This window comes from Triturus cristatus, chromosome 9 (genome assembly GCF_964204655.1).
Source record: "Triturus cristatus chromosome 9, aTriCri1.1, whole genome shotgun sequence".
Classification (NCBI taxonomy): Eukaryota; Metazoa; Chordata; class Amphibia; order Caudata; family Salamandridae; genus Triturus; species Triturus cristatus.
Genome location: NC_140592.1, coordinates 1,034,177,292 through 1,034,196,989, shown reverse-complemented (window position 1 = coordinate 1,034,196,989; position 19,698 = coordinate 1,034,177,292). Strand labels below are relative to the sequence as shown.

At 46.7% G+C, this 19,698-nt stretch overlaps 1 protein-coding gene across 32 annotated transcripts in view; it reads right to left on the bottom strand.

Annotated features, from left to right (window-relative positions):
* KTN1 (kinectin 1) overlaps window positions 1-19,698 on the bottom strand; it is a 484,843-nt gene that overhangs the window by 80,568 nt on the left and 384,577 nt on the right. For all 32 annotated transcript variants that reach the window (XM_085626790.1, XM_085626798.1, XM_085626810.1 and 29 more), the window contains one exon: window positions 1,519-1,608. In XM_085626790.1, coding sequence (XP_085482916.1) covers window positions 1,519-1,608 — 90 coding nt within the window. The remainder of the gene's footprint in view (window positions 1-1,518; window positions 1,609-19,698) is intronic.

Sequence of the window (19,698 nt, the reverse complement as noted above, 5' to 3'; positions counted from 1 at the left end):
TACACAGGCATTGGTGGTCCAGAGGGGAATTAGATACCTAGCTCTGGGGAAATTTCCAAGCCACTTGACAAAGGCAGGCCCTGAAAATCAAGAGGATCTTCAGCACAGGGAAGGTACTCCACAGGGCTAGAATACTGCCTAAATATTTTGTGGAGGTGCGATTCGGAAGCCTTCTCTTTAAGCAACCTTTGGGCCTATCTGCGGTAATGGTCCTGGAGCTCGACGTCAGCCTGAGTCACTGTTTCTGGAGAAGGTGGTGGTAATTGCAGTGCCTTCCATGACGTAGGTTGCAGCGTCGAGAAGCGGAGCGCATGATCATAACAATGGGTTGAAAGCACCGGCTCTGATAGGGCATCGGCTAGAAAGGCAGGAACACCAGCTCTGGAGGCTCAAAAGGTAGAGGTGGTGGCTGTGAGGGACCCAGAATGATGGAGGTCTGTCTGGAGCAGAGTCCATAGGAGGAGCAGGGCTAACAGAGGATCCACTGGTGTCAGCTCTTGTTCCGAGGAGAAAGTTCTGTGGGAGACGGAGCACATCAGGGAAGACTTTTCTCAGGAACGTTTCTTGTCCTTTTGGTGTTTCCTCTATCGCTTGCCTGAATGGATGATGGAGAGCGGGATTGGTACCAGCACCGCTTTCCGTGTGGTTGCCCTTTGCTCTGGAAATGAAAATGTGGCCTCCCTCTCCTTGATGCATGCTGAGGCACGAGGAGCAGGGCTTCGAGTCATTGTCACACCCTAAACACCACAAACAGACAGCGTTGGGGTCTGTAATGGATATCTGCCCTTCACAATTCCTCAAGGGTTTCAGCCAAGACTTTTTGGGAGGGGATGTTTTTGGTACTGCATAATAATTTGGAGATCTGTGAGGAAAATTCTTTAGGTTGTGAAGCTCCAGATCTGTGTTGTAGCTGCAGAAAAAAAAGGGAAAAGACGTCGTTGCTTCGGGGTGGGTCTTAGTGGCATCAGCTAATGTCACTACCTGCGCTGAAGTCCAGCGCCCTCAACAGGCGACATCATTGCTTTAGAATTTTCTGGATCCAGTCTGACGCCTGGGGAATGTTCTACAGGTGAGGAATCTGCAGGTAGATGTATCCATCAGAAAGATGTTGTTTCAACTCCCAAGACCAAAGATCCAAAACCATTCTGAGCAGGTGCCTCAACCTAGTTGTTCATTCCTCTCCAAATAAGAATGTAAACATCTATCTGAAAGCATTTGTAAAAGATTCCAAATACAAAGTCCTGAAAAGCAATCTAAGACACCGGAGTATTATTTTTATACCATAGGGAGAACAATAAAAGTTCATATTCACTGTAGCAACAAGTAGCAATAATATGTATATTCATATTAAGCTGAAGTTTAATAACTCCAGTTACAAACCTTGGACAGTGTTATGGGGGTGAACATTTTGTTAATGGGACTACATACTTAACCTGTCACTAGGGAATCAAAATATGTAAAATTATAATCTTTAAGAATACAATTAAGTCAACCTATAGAGATGCAGTCTAGACTTACCAAGTTGGAAGGAACAGACACATGTGGAAAGAGTTTCTGCAACGTTTCTTTAGTTTCTGTTTCAATAGCCTGCACCTGTTGCTCTCTCACCTAAATGTCAATAACATTTAAGGATAGAAAAGTAAAATTCATATACAGATTTGTGTTTTTTTGGTATAGCGATGCAACATTTTTCGTACTACTCATCAATCATTACATTAATTTGTAGCAATATTAAGCCAAAAATCACTGGGAAAGTAGTAACAAGGGAGAACATGCTTAACTGAATAAGTGCTTCCCAAATCATAGATTTGAAGGCCATAAAAAAGCCATAATCTCCTTTAATATGAAAACAACACCTAGCACTACTAAGAGAAGTAGACATAGGCACATTTCTATGAACACATTCTTTTGATGTGATAATGGTCCCTCCACCCCCAACCATGAGATCATGGCATATGCATTAGGCATTATTTAGCCAAAAATTGGAGAAGGAAAATATCTTCAATATATCACTTCGAAATCTCACTAATTCATTGTTGGCACCAAGAGAAAATTCACTGCCAATCCTTCCAATAATAAGTAACATCAGATTAGGTTGATTTGTACAGTGTTTTGTAGAGGGTATTCATTAAATATAAAAATGAGTTGCACTAGTTCCTTCCACATATTCGTAAAGAAATACAAAAATTCAATCTGCTTTAAAAAATTGCCTGCATTTTGTATTTTTCTAATAGCATCAGTGGCAGACGACATAATACAGGCAGCAGAGCACAAAACAGATATGAACGTAATAAAATTTGGTAGAAGTAGATCTATCACAACGGGGTAAATGATAAGCGGACACTAACAACGTCTGCCAGTGAGGCTGTCAACTGAGAAATCGATGATTCAGGAATTAATGGTGTCAACAAATTCAAGAAGACTAGTGTGACTGAGTCTTTGACAATTGATGTCAATAAAGGGGGTCAATGGACAAAAATAGTGCTGATGTCAACAAGCCATTTTAGTTGTATTTTAGCCTGATTTGAGATCCAAGTACCCAAAAAAGAGATGGGTCAAAGGCTCAATTTAATCATAGCCTCTGGTAAGTACTCTTGGTCGCATTCTAGTGCATCATTCCTTTGCTCTACCATGCCACCTAAGACAGGAACCAGCCATATGCACATCTGTCTTGATCATGCTCCAACTGGAACAGTCCAGCCCAAACTCCCAAGCCAGGTCCCCTCTAAAAGAGTTCACAAGCAGCCCCAGACAGTTTCAACCTATTTGGGGCTAATTGTGGTGTTTATGCACAGACAAGAGACCCGTGCACACGGTCACAAACCAAACCTGACTGAAAAGACCCAAATAGACCGAAAACACTCTTGGGATGCTTATGTTCTGGTTTAAAAAGTACCTGGCTTTAAAATTTAGGCTGTACTTATCCGACGCAACAAGGACCAAGGCTAGTTTTCATATTGCTGGGTCTAATCAGAGATGGCACGGTGGGCACAAAAAAAGATGGGAGTGGGATGTGGCTGAAATAATTACCAGTGGCTGAGAATAATTCAAGCATTCCATCTATACTGGCTCAGATTAACCAATCTATCAATCACTTTTTTGTTTTCTTCATTGTGGCATCCTAAGTGCGACGGGTATGCCCAGACATGGGTTCCGTGCTCACTGTGCATCTGGAAACAAGCTGCATCCGACTGAAAAAGCCTATATAGGCTGAAAACAGTATTGTCTTACTGTTCAGATAGGACCTGGCTTGACAGTTCTGGCTGGACTGTTTCTATTGAAGCAGAACCAAAGCTGATTTGCATATGGCTAGGTCTTACCTGAGGTGGCATGGTGTGTCAAAAAACGATGAACTAGGATGTGGCCCCTAGTAATGCCCAGTGGCTGAGATTAACTGGAGTATTCCACCCATATTTTTTACATTGCATGTTTTTTACACTTTTACATTTTTTACTTTGCTTTGGAAACCACTGGATGCCTGTGATGTTTGCCCTGCATTTTAGAGACATTGGAGAGGCTCCATAGAAGTGGAGGGCAGAGCTTCAGAGAGGAAGCTACTTCAAGAAACTTCTTGCTTTTAATAATATCCAATAAGGCTTGCTTATGTGACTTTTAGGAGGCTGACGGGGGAGGACGCCCCACTGAGTCATCTACTGAATGGCAGCTTCCCTTGCATCTCCCTCTTTTTCAGAGTCTTTGCAGTGAATAGGCGTCAGTCTTGAAAATCCTTTACCTACTGGTCGGGATGGAGCCGGTAAAGAACAAGTGACTTACCTTCAGTAACAATCTTTCCTGTGAACACTCTACCTAACCGCTGAATCCTCACCATATGACTATTAGCCAAGCGTCAGACTGGATCCTAAAACTCTGAGAGCAGCGCTCTTGTGCACAGGTAGATTGTGTGATGGAACTCCTTGTTGATGTCATTCCGGAAGAAGAATGAGATCAACTGCCACCACTTAATTTCCAAGCATGGGGATAGAAATTTTGCAGAACCAGGAGCAGCACTCCGCCCCGCTGCTTTGACAGAAGATGCTCCTCCACGCTGCAGCTTGATTGGAGGACAGATGCTCAAGCCCAGGGATTCTGGGGAACCACACTCTCCTGGCCCAATCTGGTGTCACTAGAATGACTCTGGCCAGGCCGTTCCTGATCTTCTTCAGAACTTGGGGCAGGAGAGATTGTGGTGTGAAGGCATATAGTAAGTCGTCTAGAGCTCCACTCTATGTGGAAAGTGACTGTGCGAGACAGCTACCTTGGAAACTCCAACACGCAAAAGTGCGGACACTGAGCGTTCTTGGCGGTGGTGAACCAGGGTTCTACCGATTGCTGGAAGACTCCCTCTGCCAACTCCGGATGCAACAACCATTCATGATCTGCTAAATGTTGGTGGCTGATTTCATCCATCCTTGCATTTAGAGATCCTATCACGTGGTTTACTAACAGAGAAATTCCTTGACAGCCAATTCCAGAGGCACAGAGCCTCGTGACACAGGTGCCGAGACCCTGCCCTGCTTCTTTAAGTATCACATGGGGCCGGTCTCATCCATGAGTACCTCCATCAGCCTTCCTCTGACGGTTGGCAGAAAGGCTTTCAACGCCAAGCAAATTGCCATCAACCCCAACAAACTCATGTGGGGTTGAGTCACTGCCAGAGGCCCCCTCTCACAGATGGCCTCCCAAACCTAGTAGTGACGAATTTGTAACTAACATCAACTCTAGATGAGGCAAGGAGAGATGTCTCCCACTTGCCCAATCGTTGTCTAGTAACTACCACTTCAGATCTTCGACAGTCCCCTCTGAATCCTGGATACAATCCAACTGATTTCCCTTCCACTGGGTCTACTGGGATTTGCGATCGCACTGTAGAGCCTGCATGTGCCAACTAGTAGGTTTGGCCAGTGGAATGCAGGAGGACAATAATTCCAGGCACTTAACAGTAATCTGCACTCAAATACAGGGATGAGGTTGCAACATCGGGATCATGGCCTGAATGTCCTGGACTTCTTACTCAGAACAAAGGCATGAACATGTACCATAGCCTGAATTATTCAGATGAATGGGAGCAACTGCAAAGGAGTTACAAGTTAATTAAGCACGTTGAAAGTGTACCCAAACAATGTTAGGAGGATCACCATCGCCAGGAGGTGGTTGACAACTGCCTGTGGCAAACATTCCTTCAGCAACCAGTTTTACTGGAAGACTGTTGCCCTTGACCTCTGAAAGTGTACTACACCCACCACAATCATTTTTGTGAACATCTGAGGGGTGCTGGAGAGGCCAAATGGAAGTACTACAAACTGAAAATGCTACTGGCACACTGTGAGAAGCTGGTAGCGTCTGTAGGACTGCAGTACAGGGATATGGAAATGTCCTGCAGGCCCAACGCCACCATCAATTCTCCGGGGTCTAGGTCAGACAGGATCTGTGCTAGTGTGAGCATCTAGAATTTGTCCTTTCGCAGAAAGGCATTGAGAGGGCAAACATCAAAAATGGGACAAATATTTTCATGCTTCGGAGCAAGGAAGTAGCAGGAGAAATACAGAGTCCCTACTTTCAAGTCCAGAACATTTTATATGGCCCCTCTGGCCAAAAGGGCCTGCACTTCCTGCCACAAGACGGACAGATGGTCCTGCGTCAGCTGCCCTGAAGGTAGGGGAAGGTGCGTCAGGGTATAACAGAAGGGGAGGCTATAGCTCAGATCAGTGGTGGCTGGTAGGGAACAGGGGTGGTGGAGGTGGCGTGTTTTTTAAAAACATTTCTCTCTTCCACCGTCTCACCTCAGTCATGTCTCCGCTCCTCTTTCTGACTCCAAGTCCAGAAAAAGCAGGAAGCACACAGGCTCCCCTAAGCCAATTACGATGCTGCTGTCACCATGACAGCAGCCCGGTGGAGAACATGCAAAGTGAGCATGACTTTTGGCCAGCCCAAGACGGCCGGCCACCCCCCTCTGACTTGCAGGTTTTACAGTGAAGAGTGCTCGGCCACAGCTCCTTAAGAAGCCCACTGCAGAACACCCAGGACGCGGCAACACACGGAGTTCACAGGGAAACCGAAAACGCTCACCACGCGCTGACAGAAACAATCCCCAGCACTCACCCCGCTCTGACTTGCAGGTTTTACAGTGAAGAGTGCTCAACCACAGCTCCTTGAGAAGCCCCCTGCTACTTCCAACAGGAGTCCCACAGCAGAGGGTCTTACAGGCAATCGTTTCAAGTCCTGAGATTGCCAGAACAGGGGGCAAGCGAACATGCCGTTAGAGAACAAATGGGGCACAATTTGCGTAGCAGACAGGCAGGCCTGCACTATAAGTTACTTTAGCAGAGTGGCAGTTCTGCCAGCACAACAAAACTAGTAGTCCAATGGCAGTTCCTTCTGGCAGCATAGTAGTCCTCTGGCAATGTGCAGTTTGTAGAGCCAGCAGCATCTGGTTACAAGTCCAAGCAGTGTCTAAAAGTATGGCGTCAGAGTCCCTATATTTATACTCAAAATTGTCCATGATGAAGGGTGACTTCAAAGAAACCCTTAGAAGTGCGCAAAAATCCCTTTTAACCCAGCCCTGGCTCCAGACTATCAGTAGGGGGTAAACAAGCTCATTATGTGAGGGCAGGATACAACCTATACAAATGTAAAATGTGAACAACTTCTCCCTCTCCCAGTCTAGGAAGACTATCAGTATGCAGATGAAGGTAGATGCATCCCCTGCCACAACCAGCCCTTCCTAAGTTGTGGCTGTCTGGAAAATATGCACCAAGTGTAGCTATCACCCCAGCTCAGACGTGTACTGGAGACAGGTAGCAAAGCACAAAAACCTATAAGCACAGAGAAATGCCCACTTTCTAAATGTGGCATTTCTAAAATAGTAATGTAAAATTCTACCACACCATTAAGCAGGATTTGTCACCACTATTCTAAACATACTAAACATGGCAACGGCACTCCTTTCTGATCCTGAATTAAGACTCAAAAGTATATAAGGGAATTCCCAATGCCAGCCTATGAGAGGACTAGGCCTCATAGCCTTGAGAAACACAGATAGGCTGTTTGTCACTACCAAGATATGCCACACAATAAAGGCAAATGTCCTACCTTTCACTTACACAGCACCCTGCCCATAGGGCTACCTAGAGCCTACCTTAGGGGTGACCTATGTGTAATAAAAGAAGAGTGTAAGGCTTGGCAAGTAGTTTTGAATGCAAAGTCAAAATGGGAGTAAACCACGCATGCTGGCCCTGCAGTGGTAGGCCGGAGACAGAATTGAAAGGCTACTTCTGGTGTGGTACACGCAATGCTGCAGGCCTACTAGTAGCATTTAATTTACAGGCCCTGGGTATATAGGATACCATTTTACAAGGGACTTGCAAGTAAATTAAATATTCCAAACCGATGTAAACCAATCATACCCTGTTTAGAGGAGAGAGCATATGCACTTTAGCACTATTTAGCAATGGTAAAGTCCTAAAGCCAACAAAAAGGTCAGAAAAATAGGCGGAGGGAGGCAGAAAGTTAGGGGATAACCCTGCAAAAAGGACCAGGTCCAACAACCCACGTTTCAGAAGCAATGGACTACGACCATTGGAGGAAATATCAGATCCTGCAGCCAACAGGGTAGCTATGAGTCAGCAAGGTCACTCAAAAGCAGTTTTGTGGCCTCAGATACAAGAGGGATGGGGGCAGAGGGGGCTGAGAAGCACGTTGTTTCTGCTGTCCTGGTCATGGTCTTTGTGAATGGTGGCCTCGGTTGCAAAATGGCTGAAAGGTTTGCTGGACTGGTGGAGGGGTCTGGCATTGACAAAAGTGAACACCCCGACTGTAGCCAAAGTAAGGGCAAAAACTGTTGGTGGAATAGCAACAGAAGAAAGACCCAAGGTACCGGTTGCAGGCCTACTCTGCTTAAACCATTCGGGGCAGAGTCTGCTTTTTTTGCCAAAGAGGCAAGATCCGTCAAATGGCATATGTAATGGACGCTCTGACATCTCCAGGGAAGCCCATAGATCTCATCTAGAGAGCCACACTAGTTTGCATTGCTTGACTTAAACAGTTAGTTGTGTTTTAGAGAGTGTGTTTTACAAATATCACTGCATTATAACCATCCTGAATATCCTGTGTTAAGGACGGCCAAAGGATGTCTGGAAAGGCTGGTAAAACTTGTGTCACTGTATCCCAAAGGGCATGGGAATAGCGGCCTATAGGACAGCTGATGTTTACTGAGCTTAGAGCAAGGCTTGCAGAGGAGAAAATCTGTTTTCCATATATCGGTTTTCTTTAAAATTCACAAGCAGGAAGAGTGGTAGGGAAAGTGCTGGGATTAACTTTGCTGGCGAATGCCTGTACCACCAAACATTTTGGCACTGGATGCTGTGTAAGGCAAGCTGGGTTGCCTGCTGTTAACAAGCAGATCTGAGCATGGTTTGATCAAGCACACAAAAGGGTATCCCTGAAGGCCTCATTAGATAGCAACAGGGGTTCTGTAGATGCCTAACCTGTTTGAAGTATCTCAGTTAACACATTATTTTTCACTTCCGTAGTGTGGAGCTGTAAGTCTAGAACTTCTGCCACTGTATGCATAACAACTGCGAAGGAGGCATTTTCTTCCTTTGCAGCACCAGGGGGAGACCCAAGGCCAATATTTGCAGAAGTAGTCAGGATGCTGGCATCTAGAAGTTCGTCATACCAGTTCAGGTTTGTGGAACATAATCATCCATTACATTTTAATTGTCATTGTCCAAGTCAGTCCCAAAAGGATTGTGTAAAATCTGGGCCCTACCACGTAGTGGGGGTGAAGTGACAAGAGTCTAAAGGATTGCCCAGTAGCTGTGTACCAGACAGAGCCGGGCGCGATCTCGGTCGAGGTGGATTCTGCTCAGAGTTGGATTGCTCAATTGGCTTGATATCGGCATCCACGCAAAGGTAATCGGTGCTGGAAATGGCTCTATGATCAAAATCACAATTGTAGATGCCGAACCCAATATGGTCTCAAAGGGCACAGACGCCACCGAAAGCAGACTCGCAGGCCGCAGTCAGACTAGAGTCCCCTGCGGATCCTTGGACCCTACGGATGTGCCAGAAAGGAGCCGGTAAAGTGCTGAAAATCCACAGCATGGTCCCTCTGAAGGCCTCTTCCTGCTACAACGTCACAAACAGATCTGGAAACTAATGGAGTGCCAGGACTAGACTTGGAAGGGGCTCAGATGGAGATGGGGAACAAGACTGGGAGGCACACTGACACCCTTGAGCCCTCGCTCGATTTCGAGTGGCGAGAAAGGGCATATTTCCCCTTCAACTTCTAATGCTTTTTCTTAGACTTACTTAAAGATTCGACTGCAATGATGAACTGCCATGGGAACGACTTTGGGAACAGGCTCTGCTATTCGGTTTTGATCGGCCACATCGTGGAGTCTTCTTGTGTTTGGCAATGTAAACATTGGCCTTGCACTGCCATATACCCTTCAGTTTCATCTGGGAACAGTCGTCACAGGGCCTGGAGCCGTGATTAGACCTCCAGACACCAAAAGCATACTTTGTGAGGGCCTGTCACAGACATCAGTTTGTGACAGTCCATACATGGTTGGGACACTAGTAAAACGTAAAAAATTTAACAGCCTCTATGGAGAGTGATTTTCAAAGCACATTCACTTCATTGCCAAGAGTTTTGTTGATTTTTAATGAGTGAACAAGCTATCAAATAAACCTGCTTTACAGCCTTTTAGGCATGGTAGTGCTATTTAATGGCATGGTGAAGTATCAAGGTGCTCCTAACTAGACGTCAAGGAATCATTCAATCAATTAAATCTATGGAAGATCTAATGCTGGAGAACTAATGAAGCATTTCAAAGGGGAAAACATTTTACTCTAGGGTTAAGGTGCCACTGTGAAATAATAGGTTCAAATATCATAGAAGCACTATCAGTCCAGGAGTTTTATTTTCTTTTACACTGGGAGCTGGGGAAAGGGGCAGAGCTTATTACTAAGGGAACATCTACGTCCACACTATGTGAACTGGAGTGAGTGACTCTTCAGCGCACTGCTGTCTAGGCAGGTAAGGAGGGGACCTAGAGAACCAAATGGGACATATAGGGTTCTCCAGTATCTCCATATGTACACAGATTCAGAACACACAGGAATCTGTATAAATCTGTATACCCACATACAAATCCATGCAAACACTTAGATGGTACAGAACTTGAAATGCACATGCGCAAAACTCCTTGTGCTCACTAGTACAAATCCATTCCAAACAACTCACAAACCCACACACACATTCATAGATTGGAACTTTCACAATTTTTTCAAACATTCAGAGTTGGTGTAATCTACAAGTTAACACTCAGAAGTACATAAATATCTGCACACCATCAGCCCGTCTATCATCTATGGTAAATAGATTCGGATAGATACCAACGCATTTTGTCACACACAAAATATGTTTAGTGGTAGATACAACACTGGACATATTCTGAGTCACTGACTATATGAAGCACTATACTCCTAATTCTGCAAAAAAATGCTTCCTTGAGCCTTAAAGGGAACTGATGGCAACAGGGTATGTAAGAAATATTAGGAGGGCTCCTCGATTATGTGCAGGTAGAGGACATATCCAAAATGCCGCCTATAGAGGATAACCAGACATTCGGGAGCTTGAATAACAGTTTTTAAAGGAACGTGCTTCAGAGCCCTCTGGTCACTTTAAATAAGTTAGCCCACGGCACTCTTGTATTCAAAGCCATTCTATGAAAGAATCCTTCAAGCTAAACAGACTTGCTCACCATCTTAGAACAATACAGTGTTAGGCCCAATTTACCAGAATGTCCCGAAGTTAAGTCCTCCCAAGCACAAAATCACACTTACACAGGTGCAGCACATCAATGTGGAACTCTCTTACAACTGATTTACAAATTCAAGCAACTTTAGTCTTTTCAGGAAACTTCTAAACTCTCAAAGTACTATAGAAATCGGAAAAGAACACCTATCCCAGATTTATCAAGTTACTCTCAACTTGTTTCTTCTATTACTAGGAGTTATTGACTTAGTTCTTTGCAAATTTGTTTCTGCTTTTCAGTGCACAGTGCACAGAGAAGAGGCTCAAGCTCTTTTCTGAAGCAGAAAAGGGATGGTATTTAGAAGATTTGGACAAGGATGGACTGCTTCATACTGCACTTCTTGGATCCTAGCTTAGTGTTACATAAGATTATGATGTGAGCAGTCAATATATTAAATATATAGAGAATACAAAATAGGCAACTGTGATACTGTCCAATACTACCATTGAGCTGAGCAATTCTGGTGAAATCAAACAACGAGGCCAAAGGCAGACTGGTTTGTAAATGTCCCCAGATCCCCTTCATGCAATACAGGACCATTTACACATGGTACCCGTCATGTATTTTTTATATTGCATGTTTATTTGGTGGTAGCTAGCTTAAAAACACTGTTTTCTTCAAAGTGCTGCTAACATCGGACACTGATTGGAATACAATTGTTTAAACTTTGTTTACCTTTCTTGAATAAAAAATAATGAAACAACGGGCAACGGTGAGAGTCAGTGGAGTTTGGTGATTCTGTAGCTGCAGCATTTGCATAATAATGATAAAGTTACTGCATTTGCCACATAATTAGCAGTTTGTAGATTTCACCATAACATTTCTATCTTAAATTGATAAAAATAATACTGACCGAAAATGTACCATAATGGGTGCCGCTACTCGCTATGCGCCGCCCATAAACTTCCGCATCGAGGCCCCGCCTCTCCACTCAGATTCTCATTTGTGGCAGGAGGCATGCCGGAAAAAGGGAGAGTTTATGGAGAACGTCGGCCCCATTACTGATACCACAAAGGGGCTTGGAGAAAACAGACGCCTGCCCCAAACTTCCTGCAGGTTACAGTAGAAATACCATCACGTAGTTGGAAGGTGGCAGCTGCTGGCACTCGTGGCATTTCTAGACCTCACTGCTTAAAATTCCTGGCAGGATACCCTAATCCGATTGCAGATTTCCTGGAGTATATCGAGGAGGAAATGGATGAGCTGACGACTCTTCGAGTCCCCCCAATGCCAGAGTTTGCACTTCCTCTACTTCTGCATGTACTGTATTGATACTTTGACCGTTATAGAGTAGGAAATGATATTGACAAAACCGGGATACAGTATAGCGATCCCTCAGCTTACCTAGTAACCCCTTATTTTTTCTGGATCACGGTATTATTCTCTTCGGGTCAAGGTGGGGTACCAACCCTTGATGTGAAAAATATTTTCTTAAATTTTACCTCAACTATGCCAGCTAAGACACCCAGAGGAGGGGTTAAGGCTTTTAAAGCAGCAACAGCTGAGGGGGAAAAAAACACAGAACCTCAGGGGCCTATAGAATGAGCCGCAGACTCAGACGAGCGGTGCATTATACTGGAGGAAGCATGGAAAACATGCAGGAGGCCCAGTGAATTGATGAGGCAATACAACTCCGCAATCAGAGCAACAAGGTAGTCAGTTCCCATTGAGACTCCAGGGTATGCAGGAAATTTGGACAGTGGACTGCGTACTGTGTTGAAAATAGCTGAGATGTCCAGCAATTCCAGGAGGCAGAGGTCATCTTAATCTGTGGTCAAGAGGGCATCGTCTACAATGTATAAGGTAGTGGTCTCCGTGCTGCAGCATAAACTGCAGAAACACTGGTAGTCGTTCAAGAGATGGTAAGATATCAGACCATGAAATTCTGGCCTGGAACCAGGACCCATGCAGTTCGGGCTGGACTGTTCCCATGAGGCACAGGGTCAAGACTGATTTGCTTATGGCCAAGTCTAAACTGGGGTGGCATGGTGAGCAAAAGAATGATGGATTTATCCCAGATCTCTCGACTGTGGGTGAATGTTTTGATTTGTTCTGCATTCCGTCCATCAATTGTGTGTCTATAGCTGACGTAGAAACCATTTAAATTGTTGGAAGCCATTCTTGATGTGCTAGAAACTGAGTCAACTCTGCTTTTTCACCTGATGACAGGACATGAAATACTAGGAGAATATAATGGGAGTGAAGAAAAAGTCAGGTAGTACTTGCGACATCCGTTCTAATGCACATGTTTCCTCTGCAGTTTATTTATCTCACAATATCAGTGTGAAACACACAGGTTTCATATAATTGTAAACATTTAACAGGATGTGGGGTTATAAAGAATTTCCTTCAGAACCAAAAGTTACAGGAAGAAAATAACTATTTCCTTTAATGGATACTATTCCCTAGGACTAGACTAAATCTTGAAAATTACCCAGAACACTTGCTAATTGGGTTAGAAGGGCCATAGATAACAAAGAGGAGGAACAGAAAGCCAAGGTGACTGACCGGCCTCTTGTTGAATCTGTAATTTGACAATGCAGAGTCTTGTTGCCAGCTTTATCATAAACCACGATGCATCCAACATCAGATTCTCTGTTAGCCTAGAGAAACGTCTTTTATAGCGCTACCATGAATGGCAACCAGTAGTTTATTCACCCTGCACTCATCAGATCTGGAAATATGTCCAATAGCTCTCTTTGAATCCACTCTAGCTAGCATCCCCTCACCTTCGAAAGTAGTGGAAATGAAATTAAAGCTGGAAAATGAATTTATTCAGATTAAACTAAATTGCCATGTTAGGAAGAAAAGGTTCAACTCCTAAAGTCACCTTATTCTTCAAAAATGGAAAATGTGCTGACAAAGTCAGCAACGTGCTCATCCTTCTAGATCTCATAACCTTGTGAATCCTCAAATGGTGTATTTCTCAAATAAGACATTTCCAGCCGAGCATTAACATATGTCACAGTGGAGATTGTTAACTAACCCACTCAAAAAATGTGATACTACTGCAGTCCGAAGGAGAGAAGGCTTATTATTTTGTGAAAGTGGAAACCTATAGCCTCTTGGCTTCGCTGGAACATGCAGACCTTCCTTGGCAAGCTGTAAACATGTTACTTATCTGTAGTAACACTTTTCCAGTGGATACTTGATCTTCCCATAGATTCTGCATCTTTAACATTTTTCAGCATTGCTTTCTATCAATTGTAACAGTCACTGGTATGGCAACAGCTGTGGGACTCTTAGAGCTTTACACCAAAAAGTGACAATATGAGTCCATAAAAGCTAATGACATGCCTCTTACCTTCAGTGTTAGACGATGCACTGAAAAACAGAACGCAAGTGATTGAAAGTGTCCCCAATCAAAACAATGAAAATGGCACTACCAGATTCAACTCCTACACTGGCATATCAAACATTTAGTTGGATGTAAATTCATTAGACCTTTTAAGAATTGCAAAACAAAAAGGAACCTCATTTGATAATAAAGGAAACATTATCACAGCCAAATAAACACTGACAGTGTCTATAGTTAATCCTTCCAGGGAAAACAAGATGGCTGTTTAGACCTTTGCTTACAGAGTATTAATACTATGAACAACATGTGCAAACTTGTTCTATTGCCCTGATGGCCAAGGCTATTTTCTCCAGAAGTAGGTAAGTGGCTTGATTCCCTTCTAAAACAAATGGCCTGAAGGCTGAAGCTTGGTAGATCCACATGCAATACTGTTCAATTTTGTAGTGACATTAGGTGCTCGTTCAGTGGTAGCTTCCATGGAGAGCATTCACTAAGCTGAAACAGACCTGTGAATGTCCTTATAGCCCATCCATGGCAGTGAGGATCACTCCTGCTTTGACCTTAAGAGGCACCCTGTGTCTCTTACAGATATATCGTTACACAAGTAAGTAACTTGTGCATCTGAAAGAGACACGTTCGTGATAGATTCCTTACCTTAGCATACATACCAAAGCAATATCAACCCCGGAGGAGGGTCTGCGAAATGAAATCACACCAGAAAGTCATGGAGAACCGACCGGCCAAAGAAGCCGTCTCTCCGGACTCGACTGTCAAGGCAATAGTGCTTAGTGAAAGTGTACAGCGAGGCTCACGTAGCTGCCTGACATATCTTGCAGGGGGTACAAAAGGGGGTGGTGATTGACGGAGCATTAGAACCCATCAAACACTCTCACCCAGTCAACAGATCTGGGTTTGATCCATCACTTGTTTTTTAGCCCACTCTGCCACCCCAGTTCAGACATGGCCATATGCAAATCAGTCTGACCCTGTGCCTCATGGGAACAGTCCAGCCCGAACTGCCAAGCCATGCCTTCCCTGGACCGGAAACAAGCTTCCTAGAACCGGTTTCTGGCATTTCAGCCGTCTTCAGCCAGGCTTGCTTGAATCCAGTGGCAAAGTGAGCAAGGGACTCACGTCTGAGCATACTCTGCCAACTTATGGCGAACAAAGCGGTACAAAAGGGGGTGGTGATGGACGGAGCATTAGAACCAATCAAACACTCACACTAGGATGCTTGTTTCCAGTCCAGGGAGGACCTGGCTTGGCAGTTCGGGCTGGACTGTTCCCATGAGGCACAGGGTCAAGACTGATTTGCATATGGCTGGGTTCAAACTGGAACGGCATGGTGAGCAAAAAACCGATGGATTTAGGCCCAGATCTCTGTACTGGGGTGAATGTATGACATTGTTCTACATTCTGTCCATCAATTGTTGTTTTTGCATTTGTCACCCCGAGTGGGAAGGGTATGCCCAGACGTGGGTCCCTTGCTCTCCATGCCACTGGAATCAAGCTATCCTGGCTGAAGAGGGGTGAAACCCCGAAATCGGTCCTAGGATGCTTGTTTCCAGTCCAGGGAGGACCAGGCTTGGCAGTTCGGGCTGGACTGTTCCCATGAGGCACAGGGTCAAGACTGATTTGCATATGGCTGGGTTCAAACTGGAATGGCATGATGAGCAAAAAAACGATGGATTTAGGCCCAGATCTCTGTACTGGGGTGAATGTATGACATTGTTCTGCATTCTGTCCATCAATTGTTGTTTTTGCACATATCTTGCAGGGGTACACCGCGTCCCAATGCCGTGGTAGCTGCTGTCGCCCTGGTAGAATGGGCGCACAGTCCTTTTTAGCGAGAGAGTAACAGGATTTAATGCACAAGACAACCCATCGGGAGCTGGTCATCCACCCGGAACTATTGTGTGCGGTTTTGGGTCCAGATGGTGGAGCCTCTCTTCCTCTCTTGAAGGGTGCGGAGGCGGAAAGAAAGTGGGCAAAGTGACAGTTTGCCCGAGCAGAAAAGCAGTTACTACTTTCGGCAGAAAGGAGGGACGTGGTCGAAGCACAACCTTGTCTGGATGAATTGCCAGGAAAGGAGGTTTACATGAAAGAGCCTGGAGCTCACTCACACGCCTAGCAGAGGTGATGGCCACCAGGGAGACAGTCTTCAAAGTCAATAACCCCAAGGGACAGTTATGAAGAGGCTCAAAGGGAGCGCACATTAACTATGTGTGAACCAGGTTCAAGTCCCACGGAGGCATTACAAAAGGAATAGGAGGGAAAAGATGAGTAATGCCTTTGAGAAACCGATTGACAACAGGGAACTTGAAAAGAGAGGGCCGATCAGGCAGCCTGAGAAAGGCTGAAAGAGCAGAAAGGTAGCTCTTGATAGTGCCCAGAGCAGAGCCCTGCTGGGCCAAAGAGAGAAGGAACAATAGGACTTCAGAAAGAGGGGCAGAACGGGGATCTACAGCTTTCGCTTTGCACCATGCCACAAACTTGTTCCACCAACAGGCGAATACAGTTTTAGTTGAGGGACGCCTGGCTGCCAGAATCACATTACAGACTTCAGGAGGCAAGTCAAATGAAATCAACTGTTGCCGCTCAATCTCCCCCCAAGGAGGTGGAGGCCCGTCCCCTATTGCTGCGACAGAAGATCCTCCCGAAGAGGCAGTCGGATCGGGGGATCCACGCTCATACTGAGTAGCTCGGGATACCAAACTCTTCAAGCCCAGTCCGGTGCCTGACATTGCACGTTCTCTTCGGTGGCGAATAGATCTAAGTAAGGTCCTCCCCACTGCTGAAAGTGACCTTGTGCCACTTCAGAATGAAGACGCCATTCGTGATCCATCAGGCACCGGTGGCTGAGTTTGTCCGCCCTGGCGTTGAAAGAACCTGCCAGGTGTTGAACCGTCAAGGAAATGCCTCGACGTTCCAGCCATGTCCAGAGGTACAGAGCCTCCTGACATAGGGTCCACGACCCCACCCCGCCTGGTTTGTTGCAATACCACATGGCGGTGGTTTTGTTTGTGAACACCTGCACTACCCTCCCCTTGACAGAGGGAAGGAATGCTTTCAGTGCAAGTAAGAGCGCCCTGAGCTCCAAAAAGATTGATTTGGAGCTTGGACTCCGCTGGAGACCAGAGGCCTCTGATCTCCGCCTCTCCCATGTGGCCGCCCCATCACAGGAGGGACGCATCCGTCACCACTGTGTGCTCCGGTTGGGGAAGGGAGAGGGATCTGCCATTGATCCAACGCTGGTCCGTGAGCCACCACTGCAAGTCTTGTGCAGTACCCTCCGAGATCTGGACGTAGTCGGACAGGTTTCCCCAATGCTGCGTCCATTGGAACTGCAGGTCCCACTGCAGAGCCCGCATATGCCAATATGCCACGTGGCATGATTGATCAGTAGGATGCAGGAGGCCATGAGGCCCAGTAGTCTCAGGGTCTTCCTGACTAAAACCCAGGACCAGGGCTGAAAGTTCAGAATCATAGCCCGAATGTCCCGAACTCGCTGTTCGGGAGGATAAACCCGAAACTGCGCCGTGTCAAGACCACAACGGATAGTAAATTTGGCGGCATCCCTCCCTTCGGCAATGGCCTGGGAGAGCACCGTCCGAGCCTCCACTGAACACTGAGGCAACACCTGTGCGACTGTGTCCCACACAGAGTGGTAATAGCGACCCAACAGGCACGCAATATTCACCGCTCACAACCCGGAACTGGCAGAGGTGAAAATCTTTTTCCCAAACTGGTCCAGTTTTTCAGATTCCTTCTCTGGAGGTGTGGAAGGGAACGCGCTCAGAGAGGCAAAGGCCTGGACCACCAGACTCTCAGACGTTGGGTGTTGCGTGAGAAAACTGGGTTCGCCCGGGGCCGGGCGATGACGTCATGCCACACTCTTATCCACAGGAACCCCTGTGTTAGGCTTGGTCCAGGTGCTTACAAAAATGTCTGTAAGCGCGTCATTAAAAGGGCAGCAGCGGCTCCGTAGAGGAGGTTGCTGGCTGCAGTACCTCAGTCAGGAGATTGGTCCTGATAGGCACAGATGGGAGCTCGAGGTTAAGAGCCTCAGCCGCTCTGCGCAACACAGCAGAAAAAGTCCCAACCTCTTCCGTAGCTACGGAAGCAGGGGCCAGTGTACCAGGGTGCGGAGAGAAATCCAGATCACCTGGACCTTCTATATCACCCTCTCAATCCGGCTCATCCTCGCTTCGAGCTGCTAGAGGGTCCTCGGACCCCTCCCAGTACTCTCCTTCGTCCACCGGCCGTGTAAGAGGTCGGTAAGGACGACGGGCCCTGGGAAAGGGAATAAACTCACCACCTGGAATTGGAATCAGAGGATAATAGACCAATCCAGGCTCAACGTAGTCCGTCCCCGTAGGTAACGGCGTCGTGTCCGGCGTCAGACCCGACGCCGGAGGTGACCTCAGGACTGGCGGCGCCCAGGCCGGAGCCGATGGTGCCGGCGCCGAGGCCAGAGTCGGCAGCGGCGCTGGGGCCGGTGGCGGCGCCGAGGCCGGAGCCGACGGCGCCCAAGGGTATCGTGCCAGCGTAGCCGGGGCCAAAGGCGGTAGTACGGGGGCAGAACCACCCCACGGAGCCCGAAGGCGCTCCAGAGGATCCGACGTGGGAAACAAACGGCCCGTGGCCGACAGAAATACCTGTACTTGTTCCGAAGCCCCGTGCAGGCCCGGGAAAGGCGGGTAGGCCGCAGGTAACAACAGATGCTCCACAGGAGCCGCGGGGGAGTGACCACCCGCTTTCCACCATGTACCGTGACCGGTGAGGGGTAGACTAAGGGCGACGCAGCTTCTTCGACTTTTTATGGCGCCGTGACTTACCTGTCCCCGATTCCGACAAGCGATGGTGTTGACTCCGCGACCGGTCCCTCGACCTCCCACTGGAGCAGGGCCTTGATCGGCACGGAACCGATTGCCGGCCCTCCAATAACTTTCGGGAACGCTCCCGCAAAGCTTTCGGCACAATGGCCCGACAATCGGGGCATGCCTCGGGGTCATGGGCGTGCCCCAAGCAGAAGAGACACACGTCATGCGGGTCCTTCACCGACATGTTCCGACAGCAGGTCCTACCGGACTTAAACCCGGGCATCCCCACTGCACCACAAGTCGAGTACTCGACAAAACAAGAGAAACAAGTTCTTAGAAAGCAAGTTAAAGTATTAACTAGGAGTACCACTCTCTCTCAGATCTGCGCTTGCTGGGGCTGAAAAAGAAAGAACCGACGTCAGCGCGCGTGGGCGCGTCTAAGTAGCTCCGACAACGTCATCTCGGCGACTACGACGCCAGCGACGTACGCGGAGCCGCACGACGACGCCTACCGACGCGCAAGGGAACTGCTGACGAAAAACTTTCCGGTTCCAGTCTGACACCTGGGGATATTCTAAGGTAAGGAATATATCACTAACGTGTCTCTTTCAGATCCATTGCTACATAACTCAAAAAGACTAACACCTGCTAGACCCAGCTTCTTGGGGTGGAAGACAGCAACCTATTGTTGGGCAGTACAATTCTCATGAGATGTAGTAGATAGCTGCAAAGTGATTGTAGTTCGCCCACTTTATAA